At 41.3% G+C, this 17,897-nt stretch overlaps 2 protein-coding genes across 3 annotated transcripts in view; one reads left to right on the top strand and one right to left on the bottom strand.

Moving 5' to 3' along the window:
• LOC127012599 (dynein axonemal heavy chain 5-like) overlaps nucleotides 1-11,581 on the bottom strand; it is a 172,072-nt gene extending 160,491 nt beyond the window's left edge. Inside the window, 6 exon segments of the mRNA XM_050890811.1 lie at nucleotides 1,820-1,891; nucleotides 3,313-3,399; nucleotides 5,745-5,819; nucleotides 5,919-6,107; nucleotides 7,605-7,705; nucleotides 11,419-11,581. Coding sequence (XP_050746768.1) covers nucleotides 1,820-1,891; nucleotides 3,313-3,399; nucleotides 5,745-5,819; nucleotides 5,919-6,107; nucleotides 7,605-7,705; nucleotides 11,419-11,581 — 687 coding nt within the window.
• A 1,497-nt stretch (nucleotides 11,582-13,078) lies between these two features.
• EXOC3 (exocyst complex component 3) overlaps nucleotides 13,079-17,897 on the top strand; it is a 30,662-nt gene continuing 25,843 nt past the window's right edge. For both annotated transcript variants that reach the window (XM_050892320.1, XM_050892319.1), the window contains exons 1-2: nucleotides 13,079-13,144; nucleotides 16,135-16,319. In XM_050892320.1, the coding sequence (XP_050748277.1) occupies nucleotides 16,176-16,319 (144 nt within the window). In that variant the 5' untranslated portion in view covers nucleotides 13,079-13,144; nucleotides 16,135-16,175. The remainder of the gene's footprint in view (nucleotides 13,145-16,134; nucleotides 16,320-17,897) is intronic.

Raw genomic sequence — 17,897 nt, 5'->3', positions numbered from 1 at the left:
AACTTTTGCCTGTGCAAAGACAGCAATTCCAGAGAGTTTTAGGAACAGCAACAACAAATGATTTTTTGTAGAGGCTTTGACATTCTTGGCTATCTTATTAATTTCACTAATGTTTTTCTTGCTAGTCCCCCACTTGCATGCAAAAGAAGAGAATTTAAGACATCTAGTTGTTATGCATGGGTGGAACACTACATCCTAACAATATTGCAGTATTCTAATCCCACTACAGTACAAGAGGGTAGAAAGCTTTTTCTCAAAAAGTGGAGGAATTCTGGATGACAATCAAGGCATCATTCTGCTCGAAGAAGTGCTTATGAGAAAGACCAGGTTTCTTTGCATGTCTGAACATGTTCCCTTGGAGGCAATGCCCACAAGGTTATCAACAAGGAAATGCTCCTAAACTACTTCCTTCTGCAAAAGGGTGTGCTAACAAAATAGCAGACGGAAAGGACAGAAGGGTGATGAAGAAATGAACTGACCTCTATTTTTCCCCTTCAGCTGCTTTTAACAATGCCAGTTTCTCCTACGTGACAGTGTTTGCATTTGTTGCAGGCAGTGGGAGACAGGGAAAATTAAGTCTTTCAAGACTTCTGAATCTCTAGGACAAGGTCGACATACAAGCTGATCCATTACTTTCCACAGGATGCTGAAGATTCAGCTATTCATCTTGAGAAATAGGGGCAAATCCATGTATTTCTAGGGGGTTCTCAAGTTCTCCTTCCAACTGTTCCTGTACAGCTCTTCAGGATAAACCAAAATTTGCCAAACCAGTCTGAGCCTGAGCTCCAAGCCTCATCAGTGTGAAGACTGGCTGACTGAAAATTAGGCCTTGTTTTACCTTCTATAGCATCTAAAAATATTGCCTCACATAAGGAATTAAGTTTGATGACAGCTACATGACAGCCCCTGCCAAAACAGGGTGATCACAAGAGAGCCACAGAGAGAAGGCACCAAGGCAGCTAACTGAAGAGTTTCAACAACCATTCTAACAGGTACCCAACTGAAGCAGCGCAGCAGGACTGACAGGGCATGAGAAGAGGAAGCCTAGAAATTACTTTTGCACCCCTGGATGAGGTATTTGTAAAAATATTGTTATAAAGCAAGTGACTGACAGAAACTAAAGTACTAATTTCCATGACTAGGTGAACAAACTTACTACAGCTTTGGCCTGCTCAAATGGAACACATCAACCTATTAGTGACAAATAAGGAGAAAATCTGTACAGCATAAAAATGAGTGCATCAATATTTTTGAGAATATGATTTCAGGCCTATTACATTTTTTCTTTAATGTCTATTCTTAGATGTTAGTATCTGGATGCTCTTCTATTGCAAATATTTCCCTCTGAAAGTCAGAAAAGGCTGTTACAGTACTTTTCTTATACACAACTAAAACTATTAGGGGCAGGAAAACCTTACTTTAGTTAAGTTTCAAGTATGATCTTTATTTTAAAAGTTTAAAAGATACAGTTATTTAAGTGCAGCATTTCCATAATTTAGGCTCATTACTTAAAAGAAAATCTCCTGGTTTAGGTCTTTATTCCCTATTGCCATTAAAATTTATATTTTAATGACTGATTAATAATGAATTTTTATTAATTAAAATCTTGTTTTTAATAATATTGCAGTAGCTAATTTCCAAATGATTAGAACATTACTTATCATAAATACTTACTCAGATGAAAAAGAACTTCTGTTAAACACATAACTAGACATTTTCATGAAAGCACTCCCCACTTCTTTTTCTGACTCCAGTTGCATGAATAAAGGTCTAAGAAAATATTAAGTACACTGCAAACACTGCATGATTTTTGTCTGACCTGGGAAACATTTGATGCAGTTATAACTTTATCTGATGTCCTTAGGAAAAATGCACAAGTTCCTGTAAAGTCCTGTAAAAAGGACAAAATGCATACAGTTAAAAAGAATACATGTGTACAGTAAAAGTAATTTACTTAACAACTTTAAAATGTGCTGAAAACAAAACTGTAAAAAATTAATTACTCAAAAAGGAAGTGAACTGTTTGTAGGATATTTGAAAATCAAATACTCTCAAATCAAATACTGTTTTTCCTCCATCTGACATAAGAACGTCAAAAATGCCCTTCTGGGCAGACCAGTCCAGTATTGCATCTCTACTAAGAAAATGCAGTTCAGGGAGAGCTTGCGAACTAGGCTACTTCCTGGGCTCCATTCCTCTTATATTCCCTGACTATGAACCAATTGTACGAGAGCTGTTAGATGACATATTCCTGCCTAGTCATTTTAGTATCCATTTATGGACCTATCCATGAGATTGTCTAATCCCTTTCTGAATCTGCCAACATAAATTCACTGAAAATAACCAAAGATATCATCAGCTTTCAAACATTTAAAGTACTTTTCATAGATACTTAGACCAGAATGGATCATCTTAGAATGACATTTATTTCATTTTTTAAAAAGAGAACTTAAAGATTACTAAAAACTTCTGATCCAAATACTTTTTAACATGTATTTTCATCTTTTCGATGGACTGAAGTAATGTAAAAGTTTCAAATCAGTACTGCAACAATGCTTATTTTTAATCTACTAAATCTAATAATAATTCAAATATAACAAATTTGAAAAGCCATTCCAATTGGTCTAATTGGCAGAGGAATGAACCTCACTTCTCTGAAAGCAAGAAAGAATTCTTCAGCTATGTCTTTTCTAACATAGCAATGTTAATATAAGCTCATTGGGGCAAAAAAAAAAGAAGACATCACCATGCCTTATTCAAAGAAAATTGTATATGGTACACCCGATTCCCCCAAAAGAGATGGAAAGAAAGAAAATTAATCAGAAATCTTGACAACTGCTCTGAATACACTGCTGAGTAATGCTCAGACATTACAGTGAGGAGGTTGTTATAAGAATTTGAATGGAATAAAGGAATTATTAAAGGTATTTTTGGAGTAATGTGCAGTATTATTATACAAAAGGAAATACAAAACCACTGAAGAACTGCACTTTTAAACTAGAAGTGCACAAGCACTGGAAAATACTTAACATGCCGTCATTAACAAAAACGTTAGGATCCGCGATTTTTTAACAAGCGTTTATTTGACCTGCTCTCCTCTCAGATAGTCAAATCCATTAATCACTACTTCTTTACTGGTGAATTCCAACCTCAGCTCAAGAAATGTTGGGAGATCTTGCATTATGAGAACATGGACTAAGTACTTAAATATCTATCCAAGAATTACAAAAAAGCTGTTTAACATTGCACAACTGTTATGTTTTTTCAATATTTTATTTTTCAAATGTCATCTAATGAATTTTTCAACCATACCTCAGTAGAACCCATGGTAATAAATAACTTCTTCTGAAGCAAACTGTTCGTTGACCCATCTGACCTCAATGATGCATTCGACTTTTGCTAGCAATTAAATTATAAATAAGAGGTTAATAAAATAAAAACTATTATCATACAAATACCGCATCCTATTTGAATATGTGAATTCTAACTAAGCTCATTCTGAATCAGTTAGTAATACCCAGATAGAAATCGTGAGGTTGGCTTTATGTGGAGAATAAGCTTTGCATGAATCTCACAATACCCAGTAAACAGTTTCATAGCCCTGTTCTTTCAGAAAAAAATCAAAGAAGAAGGGGAAAAAAATCTCAGAAAATATAATGAAATTAAATCTGAAGTGTTTCCTAGAGCAACTTCCTCCATGGAAACAAACTGGATGTCTCGCAGAGAGAGTCATGTGCCTGGTCTGCAAAGTCATAATGTAATTGTGAGCAGGACTCACAAGCAACACTGTCAGCTAGATCCTGCCAAAAATGCAAAGAAATTTAGTTTTCTGCCCATGTCTTTAACCATACATCACTCTGAAAAACTTTCTCTCTGAGAAGCCTTGCTGCCACTGGTCCCTCTCCACTGAGATGTATCTACAACCTCTTCTCTTTGAAGCAACAAAAAACTTCAAGCCTAATAAAGACCTGATTCCCTCTAACTTTCTGTCATGCACTTTGGAAAACAATCTGTCGAAACTTGGAAGAATGTAACAGAAAATAATGTGGAAGAAGCCTGCAGGTATATTTCTCTTTCAAGTTGAGGAGAGGCCTCTTCCTAAAAAGTCAAATGTTCAGCTCCTGCTAGACTAAATGTGTGATGTATGGTACACAGCGGTGGCTCCCCACTTCCACCCCAAATCAGCATCTTCTAACCCCTATGCACAGTCTCAAGTGAACATCGTGCACCCAAGCTGGTAAAAAAGAGAGATGAGCAGCACTGAAGAAAGGATCTTCGACAAATCTTAGTAAGAACATGCTTACTAGGTCAGGCCGATGGTCTGCCCTGGCCAGTATTTTGTCTCCAAGAATGGCCAAAAAAGGATAAGAACAGGGCAAGCATGTATGATACTGCCCCTGAGTAATCTCCAATTCTCCAATATGTTTGAAACCAAACTGTTGACAGAATAGTCAATTTAATGAGATCTCTTGACTCATCAGAATGGGGTGGAAGATGCTAGAGATGGCATTCATACTTTCCATCAGAAACATTTATTTTTATGCTATGCTGCTTTTGCAACAAAATTTTCATAAATTCATATTTTAATGGTTAAAAAGACCAAAATAAAACAAAATTAAATGCATAAATGAAACATTTCACTTAACCCAAGCTGGGCATTTATTTCTGGCTTGTCAATTAAGGAAAACAATTTCAAGATTTTTAGTTTCATCTTGATTTAAGTCAGACAACAACATGTTCATCCCAGAAATGTGTATGCACAGTCCCAGCGAAAGGAAAAACTGATTAAACTGTTTTGACAGCTAAGCTGGTTCTGTGCTTTGCAAAGTCTCTAAGCAATTCCAATAACACTCAAAAGTTCTTTTAACTTATCTAGGTTATAATGAGTCTGTAATTCATTCTTGCACTTAACTGACGATCAAGCATTATCAATCAGTTCTTCTCCCCAACAAGCCTAAAATACCACCACACGGTCAGTTAGCTCACGTGGCTCCTCAATGGCATAACCTGAAAGGACTGAGGAAGGACTTCTGCAGTTCAGGAAGCCCACAACAGTCATGTTAGGCAATTTCAAGGTCACTTGGCACCTTCTGATATCACACACTCAGTGGAAGCTGAACAAATGATCTTGCTTTTTATGAAGAGGCTTCTCCTTCTCAAACTTGAAAGGGAGAGAAATACATCTCGGAGACCACAACTACCTTACTTCTAGTTATAGTTTTCTAAGCTTAACATTATTTTCCACAGAATGGGACAGACCTGAACATGAAGCCACCTTAATTTAGAAAGAAATTGCATCATTTTTCACCCTCTTGAATCAGTGCTTTGTCCATAGTGGAGTTGGTGCAGTTCAAACCAAAAGAAGACAAAATGGTTCTTATACAGACAGTTCTCCCATTCCTATAATACTTATGTTAGCTAATCTCGTATTTTTAAACTCTGAATACTGTGAACATTTTGCCTCAATTATCTTAATCATTTTTGAAGTCTGGATTTTTACTTTACTTGGTCATTTTTAAGTTTTCTTTTGTGAAAACAAGAACAGTATCAAACCATACCACAGGGCTTTCTCCTGTTTTCATGTAAGCCAAGATGGCAGTATCTAAACAATGAGATCCAATTCTTTCCCCGCTGGCATGCATAGCAAAAAAATCTCTGTTAATATTTTCTGAATTTTGCAACAGTCATGTGATTTTTAAAAAAAATGCAACTTTGCTTTTGCGGAAGTAATAACAGAAACATACCTGCAATACATCTTGGTAAAAGAAGAGCAACTTTTTAAGTCCACTAGGGGCAAAGAATTGTTCTATAAGTTGAAACTAAAAACAAAATTACAATTGTAGTTAATTATGAAGTAGTTTCAAAAGACTGGAAATTTTTGAAATATATTTAATAATAATAATGTAATTACTATTTACCTTATCATCAGAAATAACGGCCTCCTCCACTTGCTGCTCACTTAAGCCTATCCCATCTGCTAATCTTGATATCAAATACTTGTGTCTTTCATCTATCTGAGCTCTTCTCTCCTCTTTGGTGACTTTGGCTTGCTTGGCTAGTTCTTTCCTAGTTTCACTGGAAAGTACTATACTTTTCTTACCAGTTGTCTAGAAAATAAAAGTTTGTTATAGAGAGATTCTTTTCCCTCACTTAAGGATTGTATTTTATATTGTTGATCTTTAAGCCGGTTTCATAAACTACTTCAAGCAGGAACATAAAAAATTACATCTAAGGAATGCAGAGGGAAAAGATCAGTAATAATTAACTTGTTAGGCAGGAATTATTTCTCAGTATAAAGCTGCTACAATGGAAACTTCAGATCGGAAACTTCAGATCAGGACCTCAGAATCAGATGTGGATCCAGGCTAAGGTCACAATACAAATTTAGCACTATAAAGGCTCTAATTCAAATCTCAGCTTTGTGAATCCAGCTTCCAAACTTGTATATGTCCATATTCCAGATTTGGGACCGGATCTATCTCTATACTGCCAGCATTTTAATATATAGTATCAAGTTATCACCTCAAAGGAAATAAATAAAACAAATCCACTATAAAATCAGTCACCACTGGAACAAATATACAATTGATGTTTAATACACAGGTCATATAAAGGTAGTAGCAGAATGATAAAGAAGGAAATTTATGTAGACAAAGGATTTTTTTAAATCTTTGTAACAGTATGAACAAGACTGAAAATAGATATGGTGAATAACATTTTTGAGTCAACAGATAATCTTCACAAGCTATAAGGAAAACTAAAGATTTGGGTAAAAAAGTCACCACACTGAGCACTTCCTTCTACACACAGCTCCCACTGACATGAGTATCTGGAGTCTGGGGATGTCTGGAGTGTCTCTGTAGCTCACAATTTTTATTGGAGAGAAATAAATTACATCATCTTCCCAGTACTCTAAACTAGGAATTGTAATTGATCAATCCTGATTTACTCTTGGATTAAAAAAACCAAAAAGCTGGCCAATGTCCACCTTTGCCTCCTACCATTTGGTCTTACCCCAGACTCTGAATGGATGTTTTACATCACTCCTGTCTCTACCTGCATCTCTTTGAGACCAGGAGACACCAAGAATGCCTGAATACCTGTAGTTGTTAGTCAGTACCATTCTGATGTCTCTAAAAGCTACTTCTTTTCTGATTCACCTTTCATTTTTCTCCCATGTAGGTCCCAACTCATCTATGTCAGTCTATTATCACCTCTGGCTTCCATGCCAACAGCTGGATCTCTTGTTTTGCATATGCCTTCCCTGATGCAGCATGACGTTATTCAAGTATTCTTAACCAATATTAATTTTCATCTCGGCAAAGAAAGGGGATTAACCAATGGATGATCAAAAAAAAACCAAAATCAAAATCCCAGCAACACACATGGTGAGCACAGAAAGTAAATGGCCTAACACTGTATACACTTTTGAGTGGCTCACTGTTCTTTTTGCTTGTAATTAACAGAGACTGAAAGAACTCATCACCCTCTAGTATTAGGCCAAACTTTTGTCAATGAAGGCTTCAAGAATAATCTGTACAGAAGAAAATTTAACAGACAAAAGGTAGCTGAGTCACCACCTATTTTAGCATGAAAACACTTGCCGGAAGAACAGCAGTCAAAGGTGATCCTGTGACAGCAGATCCTAGCTCAGTGCTCCTTGTCTTCAGGTCCCCTCCACATCTACGATGCTTACTTTCTGTGTCTAGTTAAAAGAAGTGACAAGTTCTAATTATTCAGGTATACACACAACAAATGCATTTACAAGACCTGCAGTGTTGTGTCTTAATATCTGCTGGCTAACCTCAGGCTGGGGAAAATGAGACACCTGCGCCTCAGCAGAAACCCTTAGAAGCTGTTAGGGGGAAAAGATGTCTTATAACGGCTTTTATCTCAAGTTCAATTGCAAAGAATCCCTACTGATAGCAGTAGAGGTAAGAAAAAGCAATTTAAGGTACTAGCTTGAAGAAATCAGTTCTGGAAAAAAGAGAGACTCTGAAATATTGTCACTTTTCACACTTGCTATTGTCACCCAGTTATTCCTCTCCTTTATCTAAATTCTGATTGTCAGTCTCATGCATTTCTGACAAACTTGCTACTTGCAGAGGCTTGCAAGACAACTTGAGCACATGGAATATCTGAAGAATAAAGATTGCTAATATTTGCAATAAAAACAGGACATACATCATTAGAGTGTGTAACTGTCTTCCGTTGATTGTTTAAGCATCCTGAAGAGCTTCTGAAGCCCTTTAAGTTATTTAATAAAAATCTATTGCATGCCTTTGTTTTTCCTAGAAATTAGGAATTGAATATTTTTAAGTCATTTAAGTAACAAATAAGAGTATTTATGTTTTCCTGATACTAAGTACAATAACTTATCTCCAGCCAGCCACCATTTCTCTTTTAAAAATTTTAATTACAAAGCATTCCTAAATATTGCTTTATCTCTCCTTAACAGAAATACTGTTTTAGTTAGCTTCAAAAAGATAATTATTTGAAAGCACTGAACAACGCTATTTGTAATTGCTACAGCTTGCTTTTAGTCCAAGAAAAAGCAACCATTTTATTTCTCAGAAGATGATATTTAGGTCCCCTCTTTGGCAGCAAATAGGATCCTCAGTGGAGCATGCAGTAGTGCTAATGAGCGGCTCACTAAACTTTCAGGAACTACTGTTTAATCTATTCTAAATAAATGATGAGATTGTGACTAAAGTTACTATTCTAACAGCACTAATATCCTTATAAATTTTCTTACAGATTGTGTCTCTTTTCCACCAATTATAATGTATTATTCACAGAATCATAAAATGGTTATTGGAAGGGACCTCTGGAGGTCATCTAGTCCAACCCCCCCTGCTCAAGCAAAGCCACTTAGAGCAGGTTGCCCAGGACCATGTCCAGACAGCTTTTGAATATCTCCAAGGATGGAGACTCCACAACCTTTCTGGGCAACTGTGCCAGTGCTCAGTCACCCTCACAGTGAAAAAGTGTTTCCTGATGTTCAGACGGAACCTCCTATGTTTCAGTTTGTGCCCATTGCCTCTTGTCCTGTCACTGGGCACCACTGAAAAGAGCCCGGCTCCCTCTTCTTTACACCCTCCCTTCAGGTATTTATACACGCTGATGAGATCCCCCCCTGATCCTCCTCTTCTCCAGCCTGAACAGTCCCAGCTCTCTCAGTCTTTCCTCATGGGAGAGATGCTCCAGTGCATTCATCATCTTTGTGGCCCTTCACTGGACTCTCTCCAGTATGTTCATGTCTCTCTTGTACTGGGGAGCCTAGAACCGGACAGACTACTCCAGGTGAGGCCTCACCAGTGCTGAATGGAGAGGATGGATCACCTCCCTTGACCTGTTGGTAACACTCCTCCGCATCCAGCCCATGGTACCATTAGCCTTCTTTGCCGTAAGGGCCCATTGCCAGCTCATGTTCAACTTGGTGTCCACCAGGACCTCCAGGTCCTTTCCTGCCAATCTGCTTTCCAGCTGGTCAGCCCCCAGCATGTACAGGTGCATGGGCTTGTTCCTCCCTAGGTGCAGGAATTTGCACTTTCCCTTGTTGAACTGCCTGAGGTTCCTGTCAGCCCAACTCCCCAGCCTCTTGAGGTCCCTCTGGATGGCAGCACGACCCCCTGGTGTATCACTCACCCCTCCCAGTTTTGTGTCATCACCAACCTTGCTAAGAGTACACTCTGCCCCATCATCCAGATCATTAATGAAGATGTTAAACAGGACTGGACCCAGTATTGACCCCTGGGGTACACCCCTACCTACTGGCCTCCAACTGGACTTTGTGCCACTGATCACCAGCCTCTGGGCTTGTCTGTTCAATCAGTTTTCAGTCCATCTCACTGTCTGCTCAGGCAGCCCATACTTCAATAGCTTCCCTCTGAGGATCTTACAGGAGTGAAGGGGAAATTCAAATTGTAACTGCTCAGCACGAGTAATTTGTGACCCAGGAACAGATCTGGCATGGAGAGCAAGAAGGCCCAACTGCAGAAGGGGTTAAGCTGGCTGGAAGCAGGAATGCCAGAGACAGAACAACTCTCTGTAAGGGAGTGTAGTTTCCCTTGATGACTAGATAAGAAACAGCCACAGTATTGTCTTGTAGCCATCCTGGAATGCCAGGCTCAGGGTCTACCTTTGGGCAGCAGAGCTGGTGCTGGGGCATGGAGCCAAGGCTGGGCTGAGGCGCTCCATGCTGATGCTCACAGGACTGGTGCTGGTGCAAGTGTATATAAGGAATTGCCTCGTGAAGTATCTTTGCATACTTCTTATAGAACCGGTTATGGCAGTAGGGCTGTCCCATGCATTGCTCATTAATATTTTTTTTTTATATTTCAGCATAAATGTGTGTTAAATTTGCCCCAAGGGGCACAATAAAAAATTCCCAAGAGAAGAATGTCAAAAGCCTTACTGAAGAAAAGGTAGAGCATATCCACTGCACTTCCCTCACCTACCAAGCCAATCATTTCACTGCAAAACGCAATGAGGTTGGTCAAGCATTTCTTCCCTTGGTGAATCTATGCTGACTACTCCCAACCACCTTCTTGTCCTTCATGTGCCTGGAACTGGTATCCAGGATTAGCTGCTCCATCCCCTTCCCAGGGACTGAAGTGAGGCTGACTAGCCTGTAGTTCCCTGGGTCCTCCTTCTTGCCCTTCTTGGAGACAGGAGTGACATTAGCTTTCCTCCAGGCCTCAGGCATGTCTCCCAATTGCCATGAACATTCAAACGTTATTGAACGTGGCCTCGCAATGACATCAGCCAGCTCCCTCTGTGCTCGTGGGTGGATCCCATCAGGGCCCATGGACTTATGTATGCCCACTTTGCTTCAGTATTCCCTGACTGTGTGGAAGAGGATCAGGTTAGAGAGTACTGAAGCAAAGTGGGCATACATAAGTCCATGGGCCCTGATGGGATCCACCCACGAGCACAGAGGGAGCTGGCTGATGTCATTGCGAGGCCACGTTCAATAACGTTTGAACTAATTATTCAATCTATTATCACTGTTAATATATTCCAGAATAGAGATACCATACTATACGCCATACTGTAGAGTATACCATACTACATTTTAATTCCAGAAAAATGGTTGTAATCATGTTACTATAATTCAACACTAGGAAATCTGCTAAGGGATGAGAGTTGCACTGTACATGACCCTGTAAATACATATATATAAAAAAACCTATATATGCATTTGTTTACTTATATGTACATATTTATTTATAAAGCCGGAAATTGCACATTGCAGTCCCTACACTGGCACATTCAGAATAGCACATATCCACCCAGTATATACAAGTATGTTATAAACTTAAACACTCTACTTAATAATTGGTTTCTCATTTTGTTCCTGGAATTTCTTTCCATACAAAACCAACATGAAGTACTTATCATTATTTTCTCCCTTACCTTTTTTTATAGCAATGAGAGGTGGACAGAGGTCAATGTTAGGTTTGGAAGAAAGTTGCGTTGCTCTCAGTTGTTCTGATTCCTGCTGTGCAGAGTGACCAGGAGCGGAACTAGGCTCGACTCTTCCCCCTAACTCAGTCTCACCCCCCACAGTCTCCTCCATCTCCACCACCACACAAAAATCAACCTAAATCAACAATACAGAAAATGACCAGACAATGTAACATTGTAACAACCAACCACACCTTCAGTATTTTTATCCCTGTTATAGCACCAATATGATAGACTAGCAAGGAAAAGAAAAAAAAAAAATCTCTACTTCTGGTTGCTAATTTAAAATGAGAAGATCTAAGCAGTTTACAAAATGATAAAAACTCCTCTAAGGTTGCCCCTTACCAAAACTTTACTTCTAATTGCCTGTCATTTCTCTCTGATCAGACTGCTGCAGGTGGGAACTCATGCGTTGAGGGACACGTTAAGCTCCTTCTTACACGACAGCTGCAGGTCCCACTGCAAAGTGCTGGGCACAGAGTGTTGGCTGAGGCACTTGCTTAATTGGAAGAGGGTTTTTAAGCCTGCGGTCTGCCTGGAAACTTGGAGTTGCTGGCAGCTGCTATGGCAACCCCTACACAAACCCAGCTAACAACCCAGTCCCCAGGAGGCACCGCGTCTGTCCCCATTTCCCACTGTATCCACCAATTCAGTGCTAATTTCATAACTACTTGTCTTTTTAAATGCACCATAGTTTTCCCTTACATATAAATTAAATCCTAAGCAAGCAGCTTCCCTGAGCCTCAGCATTTCTGACGTGCAGAGCCAGGGAAGGCCACAGCGAGCTGTATCCCAGCAGCCACACCACTCTCCTCCACACAGCCTTTCTCAGCACGCAGCAACTTGGGTTCTGGGCAACATGTGAAGAGACAGAGCTGAGACAGCGGGCTGAATGAGGACTTCCCCTTCTCCTCTGCCGGGCAAAGCCACTTCCACATAGATCTGAAAGGTACCACATGATTCGCAGCTTATCCACCTGCAGCACCCTTACTTCACATGCTTCCTTTTTCCAGACGATACCCAACGACCAAGCTTTCACTGCAATAGGTTACCATTCAAACCCGAAGGTTTAATACCTCAAAGGACTTCTTCATGTTATTTTTTTAACCGATCTCGGTGACCTTGAATCAGGCCCCAAAAATACTGACAGTGCCCTCGACACTGAGAGACCGTAACAAAACAGCCAGAAGGGAGGAAGATGACGAGGCGCCGCCGGTAACCCCGCAGGCTGCAGCCAGCAGCCTGGAGCCCGCTCTGAGGAGACGTGGGCGCTCCACCTCGCTCCCACCTCTCCCGTCGCACCCAGCAACGTGTACGCGTACACAGCCGCCTCGCCACCGGGACGAAGCTCCTCAGGGAGAGCAAGCAGCGGTGCTCGGCGGCCACTAAAGCAGCCTGAGCCGCTACCGCTCCTCCGGAGGCTTTTTCGGTTTGCGAGCGCCCCCTCGTCCCCCACCCACGCACCCCCGCGCTTCCCGGGGCCACGCAGGCGCAGCCCGCTCCCGTGAACAGGTGAGGGAGCCTAGCCCGCATGCGCGCCGGCCAGCGGCGGGGGAGAGCGGGGGTGGGGAGGCTTCATTCTGCGCCTGCGCGCGCGGCCGTGCGCCGCTGTGTGCTCCTGGCGCGTGCGCACTGGCGGACTGTCAGTACCTTCCCGAGGGGCGGGCGGCAGCCGGTAAGTGGCAGCTGCGGCTCCTTCTGCCTCCGCCGCTGGCCCTGTGCCAGCGCCCGGGCCGGTGAGCGCCGCCGTGCCGGCTCCTCGCTGTCTGTAGCGACCCGAGTCTGGCAACGGGAAGCGGAGGGGATGCGGGAGGGCTGGGCCGGGACGGGCCGATCCAGGGAGCCCCTCGGGATGGCGAGGCCGAAGGGGGTGCTGAGGGCTCCTCCGGCGCGGCCGCCGTCCGAGGGCCGAAGCCGAGGCCGAAGGAGTTCGGCGTGGCGGGGCTGCAGCGTCGCCTGCGTGCCCGGGGGCAGGTCTCCGGCCTTTGCCTGGCAGGGACGGGCACCTGCGTCGATGCAAATAATTGGAGTTGAGCTACCTCTGTCAGGGAGCGCGGCCGGGAGGAGCCGGGCTGCCGGGCGGAGCTGGAGCTGCCGGCCGGGGGCTGCCGCAGCTTCCTCCGAGCTTTGTTTTGAGGGGTTGTGCCCCAAAGCTGGTTGTCGCTGCGCGCCTCTAGCCCAGAAGCCCGTTTCTGGAGGGGGCAGGGGCCTCCCCCTGTGAGCGTGTCGCCCCCGCTGGCTCGCTTCTCGGCTCCCAGCTGGAGCTTGAGTCCGGAGGATGAGGGTGTGCTTGCAGCTGAAGCCTTTCCAAGACTGCTTGGGACTGTCTTTTGTTCACTTCTTCCAGTACTTTGCTCTGAAGATGTTTGTGGTTTTGGCTTACAGCCTCTGTGTAAAGTTGGCATGGTTTCTTAAAGTTTGCTCTTCCTTTTGAATGGTTAGCAGTTGTGCAACAACCTGTCTACCTCAGCAAGTTAGTATGTAATCGGTTAGGAGATTACGGTATATTGGCGACTAATTTTGTTCATGAGGTCTACTTAATGTGCCTGGGTAGTGGCTGTGTGGGTTAAAGCTATCATAACTATGCTGAATGTATTCAGAGTTGTTAATAAAGGCAGTAATTCAGCATAAAGCTGTCTACTGCAGATACCATTTCTATAGTAAATTCATATTTAAAAATAACAATTTTTAAAAAATTGTAGATACAGTCCTGATAGCTTGGAAGTGGATTGGGCTAAACAAAACCGGAGTATTCATTCAAATGTGTGAGTGGTAGGAATAGATCCTGCACCTTGAGATGTAGAGTAGGAAATCAAACATCATTTGAGCTAAACAGGCCATGAGTAGAGAAGTGATGGGTGTGGTTACACAGCTGAGGAGGTAAAGTAGGACAGGAGTTTACACTGTAGAAGTAATTCTGGAATAAGTGCAAACTTATGCATGTAATTTTTGAAGATACTAGAGATACAGTTCTTGAGATATCAGATGAAGGAACTTGAGATATAGACTTAGGGCAAACCTTGCCTGGAATCTTTTTTAACCCTGAGAAGTTCTAAAATGACTAATTTTACTAACGCTGTACTGAGTCTGTCCGGGATGGAGTTAACTTTCTGCACAGCAGCCTGTATGGTGCTGTGTTTTGGATTTGTGGCTAAAACAGTGCTGATGACACACCAGTGTTTTGGCTATTGCTGAGGGGTGCTTGCACAGTGTCAAGGCTTTCTCTTTTTCCTACTCTGCCCTCCATTCCCCTTGAGTAGGCTGGGGATGGGCAAGAGATTGAGAGAGAACAGAGCTGGGACAGCTGACCCAAACAGGCTGAAGGGAAGTTCCCTACCATATAATGTCATGCTCAGCAATAAAAGATGGGGTAGAGGAAGAAGGAGGCGGGGGGGGGTTGGCTTCCAGGGTGGCCGTTGTTCAGAGACTGGCAGGAGCATTATTTTGGCTATGGGAGGTGGTGAGCAATTTCCTTTGCTTCACTTGTTTTTTGGTTTTTTTGGTTGGGGGGTGGGGGTTTTTTCCACTTTCCTTCACCTATCAAACTGTCTTTCTCTTGACCCATGAGTTTTCTCGCTTTTGCTCTTCCAGTTCTGTGCACTTGGCACAGTTCTTCACCAGATCACTGTTCTGTTGAGATTAAGTGATATGCTGGATATATGAATGCAGATTGCTTTGAAAGTAAATATCAACTTTCAAGGAATAATATGGATGTGAGAGAGTATAATCTGTAGATGTGGCAGCAGAACCTAAAATGTTCTGTTTGATTACAAGACTGAAGACATAAAATGCTGGAAAGAATTTGGAAGGAATGAGGAACTGCAGATGTGTTCTGTGGAGACCATGTTCTTGCATCTTTGGTGACTGGGATCCTCCCTGCTTTCTGTTAGTAGCTAGTGAAGCTTGAGAGAACAGGTCTGGTTTGATGGCCAGCAAATTTTACCTTTTCTGCATACTAGTTTGCATGCATGTCTTGACTTCACTAGGAATTCTGCTGGAGACTTAGGTGAAATACTTGATTAATTTTTCCCTGCATACTTACACCTCTGATGGACTGATACCATGAGAAGAACTGAAAACAAGAGTAGGAAATAAAAAAGTCATCCATCAGAAGTCTGAGTGGAAGTGCTTTATAGTTAAGTGTCTGGGTTTAGAGCTTCCACAGATATGTTTCTCTCCACTTTTGGTAGCAAATTTGACCTATTGCTGCAGGGGGACTATGGTTCTCTCAGCTCTGCCAGATTCTAGTTCAGGAAGAGTTAGGATTTTTGCTTGGACCTGCTACAAGATTTCCTTTATGCTTGTCTCATTCCCCTTTTAATAAGCAAAGCTACTCTAGGATTAGATAGAACCTGTTTTTTAAATGAAGATTTGCTATTCTTTTGTTGTTGTTGTCTTTTTTGATACAAACTTACAGAGAGCAAGGTAAATGCAAAAACAGTAACCAGAGAATGTTTCAAGTAAACTAATGAAACAGAGTTAAGTGACTTTAAATGCAATTCTTGTAGAATTCCGATTACTGCTCTTTATAATGCAGTCTAATGATGCTTCTGTCAAGTTGCACTGTTTTTATTACCAAAGTTAGTTCTCCAGTTGTTAACTTTGAAATGACACATAGCCATCAAATGGAAAAATATTTTCTAAAAATGTTATATTTCTTTTCAGTACTGTTAAATTATGAAGGCGTTTTGAAGTCCTAATCAACAATGGAGGAAACGGATAGGGAAGCAGTTGCAACAGCTGTTCAGAGAGTAGCGGGAATGCTTCAGCGTCCTGATCAGCTGGATAAAGTGGAACAGTATCGCAGGAGGGAAGCTCGTAAGAAGGCTTCAGTAGAAGCTCGACTCAAGGTACAAAGTCTGATAAACCTGAGTGTCCATGGTGCAGCATGAATGTACCTTCTTTTTTTTCCTTCTGTTTTTTGATTCTACGTTTTCATCCAGATAGTTTTAAACCATGGACTTTAATTTTTGCTCTGTGTCCAAACCAGAAACTTTGCATCCTGAAAGTAATGCAAACTAATGCTGTACGTCTTACTGAAATTTTATTCAAGCATTTCAAGTGTTCGTATGCCTTGTAACTTCTACAGTTTATCCATGGACAGCTACCCTTGTGCTGTGTAGCCTGTCAGCCAACAAACCTTTGTCTTAATGATTGAATACTGAACTTGTAACAAAAAATCGATGATTGCGGCCGAAAAAGATCAGTCAGTTTAGTGTCCGACTTTTACATGGGTTTATGGAAGATAGCTAAAATCTATCACATTCTTGTCTCTTGTGGAAGTGTACCCCATGATTTTTCCCCCTCTTTCACATGTGTACAAGTGAGTGTGTGCATGCATATGCACAGACTTAGCCTGAAATATGAGTAAGGTCATCCTGTGTTTAGTGTCTATACGTTACAGAGTTCTGTGTTTTCTTCCTTCACTGGTACTCACTAGCCAACAGTCATTTTAGACCACTATATTAAGTAATTGGAGTAGAGCCTTAGAAAAGTGTTTTGGGAAATATTTTTGGGTTTACCAGATCAAAATGGCTGCTATACACTGTATCTAATCTTATATTTCAGAATAAGTTAGTTTATCTTACAACTATTTGATGGCTCCTTCTTTGTGGGAGTCGTGCATGAAGTAGAAGCAGAAGTAGAGCCTGTTGTCTTTCACAGTGAAAAAATCTATTAGCAAATTACACGTTAATTTTTGTCTGTAGCATAGAAACAGAAATTTTCCTTATGACTTGGACTGGGTTTTTCAGATTTAAGGCAGGAAGCATATAGTGGAGTCTATTAATAATGGATCAGCTGTTCAGTTACTGTGATCTATTTATAATATATGAGCACAGTCATTTGCCTACTGGCTGCTTCTATAGACAGTGATGACTAAACATAACTTTGTAAGTTTTGTAAATGCCTAAATCCACTTTATAGCTAGTTTCCTTGTCATTTTCCTTAAGTTACCTTAACTTCAATCATCTATAGATGGTCAGAAATACCTATGCCAAAAAGAAGTACAATACCCCTTAATCCATTCAGGATGCATTCCTGAAACGGGTGATGGTTAGTGATGCAATGGATAGCAAAGCAGTTTTTCTCATAAGAATTACTGTAATGGATGGGAGCACAGAGAGGATGTAAGAAATACTCTTGCTCTGTATTTAAACTGTGTATATGTATGGTGTGGAAGATGGAGAGACAGGGTCATCAGGATCATCAGCCAGAGGAGATGCTGACTTTTCAGGTTGGATCACTGTTGAAAAACCTCAGCTGCTTCATCTATGTGAATGAACACATGGTAAATCTTTTAGTGTGAACATGTTGGTGCTTCTTTCTGACTGGATATGCTTTCATCTTTGTCACCATTTTCTTCAGATGAATCAAGATAATCACGTCAATCAAGGGCAAAGAGTAGAAAACCAGGGTAATAGCTGTGT

This window comes from Gymnogyps californianus, chromosome 2 (assembly GCF_018139145.2).
Source record: "Gymnogyps californianus isolate 813 chromosome 2, ASM1813914v2, whole genome shotgun sequence".
Classification (NCBI taxonomy): Eukaryota; Metazoa; Chordata; class Aves; order Accipitriformes; family Cathartidae; genus Gymnogyps; species Gymnogyps californianus.
This window is presented reverse-complemented; position numbering and strand designations above follow the sequence as displayed.